Below are 14481 nucleotides of genomic sequence, written 5' to 3' on the forward strand. Positions count from 1 at the left end.
CTATCCCTGTATCCCCAGCCCATGTGTTTGTTTTAATATACTGTATGTTTTAATATACACAAAAAATTAGAGCCCAGAGTGATGTTGCATGCCTGTAATTCCAGTAGTTGGGAGGCTGAGACAGGAAGATCACCAGGAGTGATCACCAAGGCCAGTTTGGGCTACATAAGCAAGTTCAAGGCAATCTGTACTACATAGTAAGCCTATGTCTACAAAAAAAAAAAAAAAAAAAAAAGACCAGCCTGGATTATATGTAACAAGACCCTGACTCAAAAACTAAACAAAACCCAGAAGTGTTAACATAGAAAAATTCTCCCTGATTGAAGGGAAAACCAAAACTTGAAATCTTTGTCAAATTATATATACTTTAGACTTATGCTTGTAACTATTCTTAAAACTTCAGTATTAAATCTCTCCCCTACTCTCTTACCAAAAAGAATCATATTTATGTATATATGTGTATTTCTGTCTATACATATGTAAAATATAATAGGGCCCAAACCCACACTCAGGCAAAAATAAAACAGGAATCACTCTCTTCTCTAACCCTGTGTCCACCCCCAAGGGGCCCCAGCTTCCTCTGGAAAGTTCCCCAAATATTATAGGTAGGTTCCTCTCTCTGGGACAGGAAACATAAAGAGTCAGCACTTGCCACAGTCACTTTATTGTATCCAATACATATCAGACCAGTCCACCCCTAGCTGCAGCCACACTGAACTTCTGTACCTCTGGGCCTTGGTACAGGTTTACCCGCAACCATCTGACACACCCATCTGTCTGCAAACCCTTACTCATTCTTCCCAGCCCCAAGCCCCAGGCAGCACAGATTATTCCCATCCCAGTGTTTCCTTTGACAGTTTCATTCTGGTATTAAAGGCTTGGTCATCCTGCATTGATCCACAGGGCCCTGCCTCTGAGCAGAGACCTAGGAAACACTGAGCAAATAGTTGAATTACGAACAAGAAAACTGGGAAAGAATCTGGACACAGACCAGAGCTAGGAGACTGGGGCACTCACTGTCTGGGGTGCTGACTACAGGGACACAGAGCACTGAATGGGATTGTCTGGCACAATCTACTTTTATGGGCTCTCTAGAGCTTGGCACTCCAGGCTCAAGAAACCTACAGGTGTTTGGGCCTGCCTTTTCCCTTCCACCAGTGCAGTGAGGCCTGCTGAGGCCTCCCCTTCCTCCAGCTCAAATCTGACTTTGGCTTATGTATTTCACCCTCTATCCAGGCAACCTGAAAACCCCAATCCTGGGTCCTGACCCAAGTTGACCCCCATCCTCAAGAGAAGGCAGCTGAGGGACAAGCCACAGCGGCCCCCAACCTCATCTCTTTTTTTCTAGGGAAAGGAGCTGGGCAGGCCCCAAGTTGCCTCTAGCAGCTTCTTATCAGTCCCCAAGTCAAAGTACTGACCCAGTGCCACCCTGGTAGTTGAGCTGTGTGCAGGGAGTCAGTGTAGGTCAGACACAACTTCCAGGCCTTGTTCCCATCTGGGGCCAAGCCCTGACCCTGTCCCCTACTAAAACCCCCTCCCTACGAGCTGCCATCCCCCCTCACTTGGTCTTCTGATTGAGCCTGCGCCGCACCAGCTGGCTGAGAATGAAGGCGGTGAGGAAACTGCTGCCCACAGTAAGCAAAAACAGGCCAAAAAAATTGTGGGGCCAGGAGGCATGCAGAGACTCATAGATGGGCCGGCGGGCCTCGTAATCCAGTGTCACAGCTTCCAGCTGAGCCAGGGTGCACAGCACCAGGAAGACATGAAAAACTTGATGGCCCTGCCCAAAGATGTGGCAGCTGCCTGGGAACCAGCGTTCAGGCATGACAGTAGAGAAAAAGGCAGCTGCCAGCAGAAAGAAGACCACCTGGCATTTGTGGTAGAGAAGAGCTGGGTCATCTTCAGCAGAGTGAGGGGACACCAGGATGCGGTGTACCACGGGGCTGATGTCCAGTGCATAGGCCAGCACCTGGGGCACCTCCTGGCAAATGCGGCCCAGCAAACCTGGCTGCTGACTGTATTTGGTGTAGCAGGAGCCAGTGCAGGAAAGCCAGGCAAGAAAAGCAGCTGTGGGCAGGAAAATGGCCTGCACTTGGGCGTGCCAGGCAGGCTCGATAGCATAGTAGAAGTGCACAAGGGCACTGCCAAACTGGTACATGGCCACACCCACATAGTCCAAAAAGAAGAAGCTGTAATGCCAGAACTCGGACTTGGCCTGCAGGAGGTGTGCCAGAGAGCTGAAGGAGAGATAGCTGAAGGAGGTGAGCACGATGATGAAGAGGGGTAGGGCATGCGGGTCTCCCCAGTAGTCCACGGTCCTCACAAAGACGGCCAGCCGCAGCAGCAGCGCCAGGGCGGCCAGCAGGTGGGTCCAGACGTTCACTGCCTCATTGTGCTGCTGGAACAGCGTGCGGAAGTAGAAGCTCCAGGTCTGATGCAGCGGCCGGTAGCCGGCGTAGATGTATGGCTTCCAGAAGAGGGGCGGCACCTGGGCTCGGTCCACTGTGAAAACGGGCTCGGGCTGCCTGGGGCCAATGTGCCACAGGCTGGACAGTAGGTGGCTGAACTTCTGGGCTGCTGCCATGGCCATGGCTGGAAGACTGGACGGGGAGCTGGGAAAGAAGCCAGAGCAAATGTAGACGCCTGGTGTCCGTGTCCTCCGCAGCAGCAGTGGGAGCCGCAGGCCTCGGGTCTCACTTCCTCCTCTGCATACCTGTCATGACATGGGACAGGCCCTTTAATCCTCTAAATTTCTGCCACCATCATGGTTAACCTGGTGGTGACAATGATCCTAACAAACCCACCTTTTCTATCTATAGCCTCTTCAGAGTTGCCAGGGGCTCCCACTGAGTTTGTTACCACATACATTCCTGTCCCTGCTTCCTTTGCAGCTTTACTGCTCAAGCACCATGCACTCGAATCCAGTCACAGCCTCACCAAAACTCCAGCTGCTGCTTCACGTGTCTGTAGCTTTGCACAAGGTGTTCCCTTTGCCCGAGATGCTTTCCTCATCTTGCCTACCCAAAAAACTATTCATCACTCAGAATCCACATTCTGAGATGATTTCCGACTCCCAACTTATCTACTTGAGTGCTACCATCAGACCAGCCTGTGGTATAAAACTCTTTATGACCATTAAAATCCTTAGAGTAGGAAGTTCGTCTCACTATTTTGTGACCCCTGGTACTTAGCAAGCAGCTGGTACACAGTATTTGCTGAACTAAAGAAAAATGTAGTAGCACATTTCATATCCTTCAAGGCCCAGCTCAGAAAGTGACTTTTTCCCTGCAAGTCCTCAGGTACCAACCAATCCTATTAAAATAGTTCCATCCCTCAATGACACCCCCACTTTACAGCCTCTCCTCCTACTGCTCACAGTTGCTAATTCCAAATAAATTGAATCTAACCCCTCATCAGAACACTCAAAGCCCTCAAGACTGCACCTATTCTCATTAGACGCTGGGCCAACTTCCTTTCACTGTACCCTCCACACTTTCCTGTACTACAGCTACCCAGGAGGCCAAGGCAGGAATACTAATGATCAAGGCCAGACTGGACAACCTAGCAAGACCTCATCTCAAAATAAAGCTGGCTAAGGATCTAGTTCAGAGGTAGAGCACTTGCATGTGTGTGTGCGAGGCCCCTGGGATCCATCCCAAACCTGCAGGAAAAAAGCAGAGAAAAAAACCCATCCTTTCATATAATCATTCATTGAGCAGACAGTGAGCCAGCTTTGCCTCACAGCCTGTGCCAGATCTGAGAGGGTGCAGAGGAGAGGATCCCGTCCCTGCACTTGGAAACACCACGGTCTATTAGAGGCAGGCAAATGAATAGCTGCAAATGTTCTGGCCAGCATCACTCTGCCAGGTACCATGTTAAGCGTGTTATTGATGGAGACCATCCTGGAATCCATAAGCTGGCTTTCTATATTAAGAGTCTGGATCTGTACTTGGCCCACATTGTGCCTTGCCTGACAAGCCTGCAGTTGGCATGAAGTAACAGAACTCTCACTGGACACTGGTCTCAGTAGGGGTCTCTATGACCCAGACACTGTGACATCTCAGGAGGCAAGACGGTGTTTCAGCTGAGGACTCTGGCTCTGGAACAAAATCCTATAGAAGTAAATACCCAAGGGTAAAATAAGTTTCCCATTACTCAATGGCATAATGCTTGGTTTCTTTTTTTTTTGTCTTTTTCCTATTTATCGGTACCAGGGATCGAACTCATGACTGCCTGCTTGCAAGGCAGGCGCTTATGCCACTGAGCTAAATCCCCAGCTCCAATGGCATAATGCTTGGTTTCTTACCAGACTTTGTTCACGTCAGTGTCCTCCACTCTCTGTTCTCAGGCTCTCCCTATATGCTCCCTAGATAAGCTGTCTGCATTCAATAAAGTGTGAAGAGTTCAGAGATTTTTGGTCTTAGCCTGATAAATGCTCTGACCCTTTGGACCCCCTTTGTATTCTAAATTATTGCCTCTGTCTCTTTTATCCTTTGTAATACTCTCGGCCAGGTGATTGGGTGATTGATCAGCCCCTGATAGTTTTATATATAAGTGACTCATATAAGCTTCATGTCAGTCCTGTGACACAGATACTAGCATTGTTCCCACCTGCCAGATAAACTGAGGCACAGAGATGTTAAGTACCTCGCCCACCCACCTCACCAGGAAGTGGAGAGACATGTGCTGAACCCAAACTGTGCTCCTGATCACTGCATTAAGCTGCCCTTTGCAGGACAAGGTGGCAAATGCTGTCAGTCATCACCTAATGACAAACTGTCCTGCCTGGTACCTGTTGCTTAACTCATGAATTCAAGCATCTACTAAAAAACCTACCTGATAACCTGGCTCCGGCCCCTCGCCCCATTAGCTGTCTGGACTCAGCCTCTAGGTTTTCTGGCCACCTTTGTTCCAGCCTCAGAATGGACAGGATAAAGAATCCCTAGTCTCTGCCACCAGCAGCACTGCAATCACCCCTATAGCCAGCTAAATCATTCACACACAGTCTGAGCCATGGAAGGCATTTGCTATCCAGAGGCGGCATGGAACTAAGGCCTGGCCTCACTGGCTCCTGCATGAGGATCTTGGAGTCAACTCTGGCCTGGCCTCTCCTAGCCCAGTGAGTGGGGAGGCCGGAGTTAAATCGACCATCACACCACTGTGCAAGCGCTGCCATTTATCACAGAGCCCTGGAGAACTCTTCTGCTCTGCCACTCCAGAGAGTCCCAGGTTTAGAAAGAAGCCCCTATGAATGGACTAAGTCCACTTCTTCCCTGAGCACAGGAACCTCCCTGGCCACCTGAGTGGGGAAGCCTGGGTCAGGCAATCTCCTCTCCCCTAGAGGCTGATCTCCAGCCTCAGGAATCTGGCCTCCATCTGGATCCACAACGGTGTCTTCCTAACTTGGAACCTCAGGGACAGAGAAGACCTCTGAAAGCATCTCATGCAGGTGACTTGTTTTATGAGGAAATCAGAGCTTGGAGACACAGAGGCTTTCCCAGAGTGGTCCGATCTGGAAAAGTCTTCATTCTGCCAGAGAGAAGAACCAGGGAATATGAGGCTTCATGGTGCCAAGTGGGCATCCAGGACCTAGGACACCTAGGCCTCTATAATCTGTTAAATATAGTCCTATGCTCTGTATTCTACTCTGGGAAATTCCCAAGGCATAACATCACATTAAAGGCTCTGAGAAGTCCTACAATAAAGAACTTTACTTACTTTTGTTGATCCTATTTGTATGCTCAGCTTACATGATCAAGAATTTGTATCCCAGTAACAACTGCATTATAAAGTAAGCCAAAATGTGTTGTTTATTTTTTGTATTGGCTTTTTTTTTTTTTTTCTTGTTGTAGTGCTTGGGGTTGAGCTCAGGGCCTTTCCAGTGAGCTACAGCTCTAGCTCTGTTTTATTTTTTACCTGGAGACAGGATCTCACCTAAGTCACTGGACTCACAGAGACTTGCTGTCCTGCCTCAGGCTCCCAGAGGTCTGGGAATACCGGTATGTACAACCACAACCAGCTGTGCTCATTTTTTATAGTCTTTTTGTGGTTTTCAAAACCTCTCTGGGGGGAGGCATTATTATGCCTATTTTATTGCAGAGAAATAAAAAAGATGTTTATCCAAGGTCACAGAGAGAGAAAGAGAGGGTGTTCTAGAACCAGATCTAGATCCAGCCCTCTGCGTGCAGAATACAGATGCTCACAGCCACTCTGCTGCTGCCCTGCCTCCTGCATCCCATCGGACACCTTTGGAAAGCACTGATCTGAAGCTGGCAACCACGTCCTCTCCTATCAACTATTTCCTTTGGGTTCCAGCAGCTCAGATTTTCTCAGGTCCAGTTCTGCCCTTGCTGTGCACCAGGGAAGTCCCGGGTCATGGCCACCTCTACCGGACTCACACTGCTCACCACTGATACAGCAGGCCTCAAACACAGACCCAGAAGCAACATGTCAGGGTAACAGAGGTCTTACTGCCCTGTTCCTTTTTTTTTTTTTTTTTTTTTTTGAGGCAAGGTTTCACTATGCAGTTCAGGCTGGTCTTGAACTCACTTTGTAGCCCAGGCTGACCTTGAACTCATGGCCATCTTCCTGCCTCAGCCTCCCAAATGCTGGGATTACAAGCATGCACCACCATGCCCAGCCTTATTTCCTTTATACTGCAGACTCTATTCCGTATTTTCAGAATTAGTTCTCATCCCCTTAATTCATGAAAAGAGATCCTGAATGGAAGGAGGGAGCAGGAACAGGAGCAGGGATTGGTCATGAACTAGGAGGAAGTGGGCGGATGCCTGGCAGGGACTATCCTGGCATCCTGAACAGCCTGCCCACTGAGCTGCCCTTTCCAGACAGCTCAGCCCAGCATACTATACCTTCACAGGCTCCTCCAGGCCTCTCAGGCTGCTCTGCATACCTGGGGGTGTTTCTCTTACCTGGAGGCTGATGAATTCTGCTGTAGACCCAGACAAAGTGACCAGATCCCAAGCACTGGGTGGCACTTCCACAGATGAGGGGCTCTAGAGTAGGGCTTTTAGGGATAGCAATGTCTTGTATGATGTCGCCAGAGGGTGAGGCTAAAGACAACCTCTCACACCTCTCCCCTCCCTTCAGGACTCCCACACAGCACCCTCCTGGCTAGGCCTCAGCTCACCATTAACTTCTGCATGAGACATGCAGAAAAGCCAAGGGCTGGTGGAAAAGTCATTTGTCTGAGGTCACACAGTATGGAAAGAACAAAACTGGGTTGGAACAAGTGTTCAGGGTCTAGCTGGTGGATGTCAGGTGAACTTGGACGATTTATAGTGCCTACTTAGTAGGAATCAGAATGGAAGGAAGATAAGAATAAAGGAGAAAGCTGATATATAAAAGCTCCTGAGGGAGGAGATGAACTTCAGATTCAGATGACCAGGTTTAGTACCAGATTACATAACACAGCACTGTGTGACCTTAGACAACTGACTCACCTTCTCTAACCCTTAGCTCCCTTATGGAGATTTCAATATTATCTACCTCTTAGATTGCTGCAAAAATTAGATTTATTAGAACTAAGTTTAAGCACAGTTTAGAGACTCAGTATATGACTGCCATTACTATTATGAATACTAATAGTAATATTTGAAATATCCCCAGCCTAAGAGATTTCTTCAGGGTTTTCCAAAAGCCTCAGTCCTCCTTTAACCCTCAAAAGCTAGTGCCATCAGATTGGCCACGGTGTCTTCTTAAACATTTACTTTATCCCTGACGTTAGAGGCCAGGAAAACTTGGCTGGAGTTTGGACCTCTGAGGACACTGACCTTATTTAATAATTAAATGGTACTCAGAAAAGCCCATTCAGAGGAACTCCTGTGGGATTCACAGAGGCTTGAAACTGGTATTTGCTCACAGATGCAAGGGAAGTGTCTGGGAAGTGGGAAGGACCTCAACTCCTGCAACCCCAGAGGCCCTGTCCCAGGGTGTGAGGCCACAGAGGATAAACCATGTCAGTGGGCAGAATGAAATGCATGTGGCCCAGCCTGGGGGAGACGGACAAGAAGCACACGACTCTCCCTCGTCCTGCGAAGGCTGGAGGAGCACATGGCTTGGCCAAGGGCTATCATGCCCCTCTGTTTCCCTTCCCTCCACTCCCTCATAGTCCTGAGAAGGGACTGAGCTTGCTTCAGAGTCCTCCTGCCACCTATCAGGCTCTGCCCGGGCCACTCTGACAGGAGGTACAGCTCTGCTGTCATCCATGGTGCTCCTCCCTCATGCCCTCTGCTCTGAAAAAGTGGCAGGGAAAAACCCTAACACAACATCAATTTGTCAGGGATCCAGGCCCATTATTAACATCCCCAACTTTCCCCAATCCTCAGTAAGTTGTGATTAAGGCACCTAGCCCCTCTGAAGATCCCGCAGTCTCAGCCCCACCATTTTTCATGCCTACCCTAATGGCAGCAGGCTCAGATTTAAACCAACAAGTAGAACTGAACATGGACCACTCAATAGGCTCAGATTCCAAGGCCTGGGTTTCGACCAGTTTGGATCAATCAGCAGGCTCAAGTTTACACCAGTCACAAGCCTTCTGGGGCCACCTAAGCAGTGCTCCTCCCACAGTCCTGCAATTAGTCTGGGAAGGCCCCCTGTATTGTACTGACTGTCCATTCTGTAGCACAGGTTCAAATAAAGCCTTGCTCTGGTAGGTCTATAAATCTGCTCATGATTTTTATCTTGGGCAGTGTGGGCTTGGAAGGTCCTATAAATCTGTTCTGGATTCTTATCATGAGTAGTGTGGGCACAGTAATTACTTTAAAACAAAGAGTAATAAACACTCAGGGTTGTTACCTTTGGAGAGTTCCAGTGAGTGGCAGCCAGTGAAGATTTACAGCAGAGACTAGCTACCAGCAACGTCGATTGGTGGCACCTGCCATTAACTGGTGTCAACTGATGTCATCAGGCCCTAGCAAAAATGCACTTTGCCAGTTTAAGATTTGCATTCGAATTAAGCAAAAGAAGCCTCAAATGATTGGTGACAGAGGCATATCGTGGAGGATGTCTAGAAGGCTTTCAGTCTGGCCAGACCTCAAGATGAAGACCTCTAGGGTTCTGGTGGGAGCAACCCCTTCTTCTCCTGCTAGGTAATTGTGCAAAAGCTTTTAATCTCTCTGAGCTCGATTCCTGTTATAATCATAAAAAGAGCTACCTCTTGGGTTCTTGTGAAAACAAAACCAAGCGATGGATGCTTAGAGCTGGCTGGCATAGAGCTGGCTCTACTCGTTTTGTTGGGCTCCTCCTGCCTTAGCCACTCAGTCCGTGAGTGATTTGGACAAGTCCCTTCCTCCTCTTGATCCTATTTCTCCAAATGTCAAGGGAGAGAGTGATTTCACCAATGACTGCTAAAGGCCCCTGAAGCTCTGTGACATTCCAGCAATAATGATCTTAACCCTACCATGCTCTAGGAGCTAGAGCTTCAAAAGTGAACAGAGAAGCTTAAAATACTGCCCTAGCAAAACTAAACCCAGAAAGCTGGGATTAATGGCAAGACTTCAGGGCCACTAGCAAAAACAGTGGTATGAATACTGTCTCTTCTGGAATTCATACCCTATCTAAATAACCTCTATTATCAGCATTATTTGGTTATAATTCCATTTCTTCTTTTGTCTCCTCCTGGCATGAAAAATAGTCATTGTTATTTTTCTGGGCTCTGATTGTTCAGCATTTTTCTCTTAAAGATTATGTCATGCCACACAGGACAAAGTCTAACCCATTAGATAAAAATAAGGCGGCACACGTGCATGCACACACAGACACACACACACACAAAGCTTAAATGTATGAAAACATTACATGGTATCCCATTAATATGCATAATTTCATGTTTTTATGTACCAGTTAAAAATAATAAAACCAGGCACTATAGTGAATGCCTATGCCTCAGCTACTCAGGAGGCTGAGAGAGGAACATCACTAGAGCCTAGCAATTCAAGGCCAGCCTAGGCAACACAGGAAAGCTCAGCCTCAAAAAAGTGAAACAGAACAATAATAACATTAAGGCCAGGCCAGCATTAATATGGGGGCTGTCAGAAGCAAACCCTCCTCAAAGGTCCTGTTGAGGATGACACAGTATGGCAGACCCTGAACTATTACTATTAGACACAAACATGAATCTACCAGTGGCTTGCTGATTCCCAAGAACAGTCACACACAGGTCCCCTTTCTCTCACAACTTTCAAAGTCAAGGCTAAGCTGTACTCCTGCCCTGGAGTCAGGATGGTCTGTTGGACTCTGAAAACAGCTCCTGCTCTTCACCACCATCCCACGCCTGAGGAGTCACCTCCCAGGCACCCAGCAGTGGACAAAGATTGGACAAGCAGAATGTTCCTACTTGGCTGGTCTCCCCAATTTACAGCAACTGGGTCACCTTCCTCATGGCAAACCAATTCCCCAGCTAGGCCAGCCTTTGTCTTAAGAAAAAGCCCCTCTATGTCTTCCAAGACTGAACAGAAACTCTTTTTGTTTGTTTGTAAGTGCATTTGTACTCCTCCACTTGTACTCCGAAATGTCAACAGAATGAAAAATGTAATTCTTAAGGAAATTCTTCTGCAGAGCCCACACTCACAACTGCCCTCAAAGAGGGACCATACAGGGGAAAACAGACCAGAGAAGTCTGGCAGCCTGGCCACAGGTCACCCAGCACAGAACACAGAGCATGGGACCTGAGTTGCACTGCTGACCAGCAAGGGGCCTCTGGGCAGGGAAACAGAGCCCAGAGAAGGGCAGCCTCTCCCAAGGCAGCACAAGCCCCATGATGGGAGACTGGGCCCTACAGGACAGGAGCTCCAGGTCGGGGTTCTGGGCACTCCAACAGTGTAGCCAGGCTCTAAAAATCCATCACACTCTAAGGTCTTGGCCTGAGGTAGATCCACAGGCTCCAGGTGCGCCCCCATTACCAGGGTCTTTAAACCCACAGGCTTATGGCCAGTGCTGGGAATGCTTGCGGGAGGGCCCTTTGGGCCCTTCCCTCACTCTGAGGAGATCAAGCTCTTTCGACACCAGATGGACATCAGATGAGTCACCCACATCCCAGGAAAGCCGCAGGAGCCTGTGGTGTCAACCCCTCTTGGGCTCTCAGCAGCCTATTTCTTTGGTTTTGATTCCCCAAGCTGGGACCACTCACACTGTTCTTGGCCCAGTGTCACCTAGACTTCTTCTCCAGGAAGGAGAAGCCCCCGCTGTGGGTCCCTAGGGCCCCCACCCCTGGACCAGCCCACTGTCCGAATTGCTCAGGGATGTTCTTCCCTCCTCCATCCCTCTTTGCCCTTCCTCCTTCTCTCCTCCAAAGGCATCCTCCTGCTCCCGGCGGGGCAGATGGGGATCCCCATCCGTCACCGCCGCCTCCTCTCACCATCCCCAGATGCCCCCAGCTCTGCCCTTCCTTTGCCCCCTCCGAGCTGTTTCTCCGTCCCGCCCCACATAGGTGCTCCCCGGGCGGCTGCGCTGCCCGTCCTAGGCCTCGCCCCACTTCCGCAGCTCGGCACCACGCGCGAGCCGCACCAGCGCGAGCGGAGCCGGCACAGCCGCCGCTCCGGGAAGACCCCGCCGCCCCCAGCCCGCCCCCGGCCTCCGCTCCGCAGCCCCGGCTCACCTGCACCTCACACACCGCTGGGAGCCAGCTGTGGCGACCGGGGCCTCCTGGCCGCAGATAAAGGGGCGGCCCGGCGACAGCCCCGCCCCGAGCCGGGAGGGCGGAGGGCCGAAGCCGCCTCCGCGGGCCGCGCCAGCCCGCGCCCTGCGCCCTGCGCCCGGCACCCGGCGCCCCACCTGACCCGGCGCCGCACGCAGCGTCCCGCAGGATGAAGGGTTCGCGCGCCGGCCCGGCTGCGCCTTGGGACTTCCCGCTGTCGGGCTGCAGTGGGGGAGGCCCCGAGAGCACAAGGCTTGTCCAGGCTCCGCCGCTCTCGGGCCGCTGCGGAGGCTCCAGCCCAGTTTTTCCCAGTTCGGGATGGTGAGAACCTCAGGCTGCAATTTCTGGGCGACCTCGGGATGTCGGGGAACAGTGGTAGCAGGAGACTGGCCAATGACCTTTCTAGAGTCCTGGGCTCAGCCCAGCTCAGCACCCCACCCCCATACTGTGGTTCAAACGTGACCTTTCCTCCACTTCATTTCGCTGCTTGGGGTGGCTGCACCAAACCCTGGGCACCCTGATTTATAGAAGTTCCAGTCGAAAGTCCTCTCCTCAGGCAGCCTCCTGGCCAGTGAGTGGTCTGGATCTATATTAAAACATTCAAGTTCAGCAGCAGGGCTGAGGCCTTGGCAAGTGCAAGGTCCTGAGTTTGATTCCTAACACACAAAAAGAACCTCCAAAAACTAACAACCCGAAAGCTGGCTTGGATTTGGCTTCTGTGGTGGACTGAAAACTGGTGGTCAACTTAAAACACCACCTGAGCTGGATCGGCACGATGCTAGTGTAGATGGCCCACCTGAGATTGTCGCCAGCCTAAAAAGCAGATCTGGAGAGGAAGATTGTTGTTTGATGCTGTTGGTTCTCCTGTTTCCCTGGGTTCTCCTGGGGAGCTTGTCAGGCTTCTTTCCTGATATGAACTTGGTCGTTCTCATCTTCAGAGGAGCTTGAGACCTTGTTGCTGGGAATGGCAGCCGTTCACTTTGGGGGAGCTCTGGTCCTTAGTTTGAACATTGTTTCCTGGTTCTAGAGGGGATGATGGTGTGCTGTTCAGTCTCCAGGAGAAGCCTGTCACACTGGCTTCCTGATATGAACTTGGCTGTTCTTATCATCAGAGGAGCTTAGGACCTCACTGACGCTGAGGATAGCTGTGGTACTTTTCAGAGAAGCCATGGTCTTTACTTTGAGCATTGCTTCCTGGCTCTGGTACAGAACCCTCAGCCTACTGGCACAGATCCATCATGCCACTGGTATAGACTTTCTAGATTCCACCACTTCCCAGTGCACATTCATGAAGCAGACTTGCGTGAGTCCTTGTCCTGAGCTCTTGCCTTCCAACTGGACTCGTGGGAGGCACTGTCATGGGCTCTAGGTCTTCAGCTGAACTCACGCAGGCCCTCTACTGGATTCTCTAAGTGCGTGGACAAATTTCCTGCATTTCTTGTATTTTGACCCTGGGTGACTATCATAAAGTAATACTATAAATTATGTATCCTGTATTATCTTCTTCTTGCAATCCGCTGACTACAACAGCTTCCATCTCTGAAACATATCGCTGGCTGGACTGGTTTTCAAGCAAGTTTAGTGAGCTCTTGTCGTGTGCCAAGTAGTGTGCCCGATGGATGCTGTGACTGCTCCTCTTAATCCAGAAAACTTTAGGAGGCAGGTATTTACAAATTAGGAAACTCATACTCAGAGTGGTGACAAGGGACTTTTATATTACCTGATTTAAACCTCATGCAGTCTTCTGAAGCAAGTGTGACAACCCCCATTTTATGGATAGAAAAACTGAGGCTGAAAGAGAAGAAATACTATATCCCAGGTCAGGCAGTTATAGACGTATTTAGGCTCTGAGAAGTGGACCAGGAGGTGTGCTGTTAGGAGAAAAGTCACTTAACCATGACACTTGGCTGTGTCTACTAGAGCTGAATGATTAATCCAAGTAAGGCAGTGATCAGTGACAGAGCACTTGCTGTCTGTCAAGCGCCATGCAAATTCCCTCCTGTGTGCTATAGGTCCATGAGGATGTTCTGTCGTTATCTCAGTCTGTGGATGAGGAAGCGGGCTTGGGAGGACATTGGGCAAAGCCACCTGGCTGGCTCGTGACCAGCCTGGAAACAAGCCCAGCTCTTATCTGCTGCACAGGGCTGGCATCAAGGAGTGACTGGTAAAGCAGGAGCATAACCTTCTCTGCCAGGCTCGCACCAGCTCTTTTCTTCACCCAGGCAGGTTGAGAACAGCCCAGGGGACAACTTCCCTTACCTGCCCTCCCCTGGCTCAGTCTGGGTGCCTGGGTAAGGCTGATAACCTGAAGCTCCATGAACTTCCCTCATTAACCCTTGAGCGCAGAACCATGGCAGAGGAACCTCTTGGGTAACCGCGTATCATCCAGCTGCCACCCAGATCCTAGGCTCAGCCTTCAGAGCAGTAGGGTCTCCAGCAAGCCTGGATTCCTGGCCAGGCTTAATTCAAGTACCTGAAATAAGTCAGGAGGCCTCAGAAGCCCACTCTGAGCTGGGCCCCCTCAGGAAGGGATTCGGTAAACTCTATATGGGGTGTGTGAGCTGTCCCCAGCACAAACCCAGGTCGTCCATTCACTGGAGGCAGCAGAGCAGTGAAGCACATGAATGTATGTTTTCTGCTTGGGTTCAGCTCTTATTTAGCTCTCCCACTCATCAACTGTGTTACCTTGGGCAAGTCGCATAACCTCTCTGGACATCAGACTCCTCACCTCAAAAACAGGATCATAGGGCACCATGTGAGGCCACTGTGGGGAGATCCAGACCCCAGCCTTTCCCATGAGTTGGTGCAATTTGTGGACTGTAGGGAAG

At 50.2% G+C, this 14481-nt stretch overlaps 1 protein-coding gene across 3 annotated transcripts; it reads right to left on the bottom strand.

Moving 5' to 3' along the window:
• Window positions 1-648: 648 nt before the first annotated feature.
• On the bottom strand, window positions 649-11754 carry Paqr7 (progestin and adipoQ receptor family member 7). 3 transcript variants are annotated; one of them, XM_063235796.1, is made up of 3 exons: window positions 11615-11754; window positions 3971-5529; window positions 649-2713 (listed from the first exon to the last, which is right to left on the bottom strand). In XM_063235796.1, the coding sequence occupies exon 3, from the start codon at window positions 2588-2590 to the stop codon at window positions 1559-1561; it is 1032 nt and encodes a 343-aa protein (XP_063091866.1). In that variant the 5' UTR covers window positions 2591-2713; window positions 3971-5529; window positions 11615-11754; the 3' UTR covers window positions 649-1558. The 3 variants fall into 3 exon arrangements, with proteins under 3 accessions (XP_063091866.1, XP_005004340.1, XP_063091865.1); XM_005004283.4 differs by lacking the exon at window positions 3971-5529 and having other exon boundaries at window positions 11615-11746; XM_063235795.1 differs by lacking the exons at window positions 3971-5529; window positions 11615-11754 and adding an exon at window positions 2805-3954.
• Between the last annotated feature and the right edge of the window lie 2727 nt (window positions 11755-14481).

The sequence above is a fragment of the Cavia porcellus genome, unplaced genomic scaffold (genome assembly GCF_034190915.1).
Source record: "Cavia porcellus strain 051 isolate PalLab524CR breed Dunkin Hartley unplaced genomic scaffold, mCavPor4.1 scaffold_25, whole genome shotgun sequence".
Taxonomy (NCBI): Eukaryota; Metazoa; Chordata; class Mammalia; order Rodentia; family Caviidae; genus Cavia; species Cavia porcellus.

Coding starts and splice junctions, on each gene's coding strand:
- Paqr7 (XM_063235796.1), bottom strand. CDS start 2,590: ATGGCCATGGCAGCAGCCCAGAAGTTCAGCCACCTACTGTCCAGCCTG.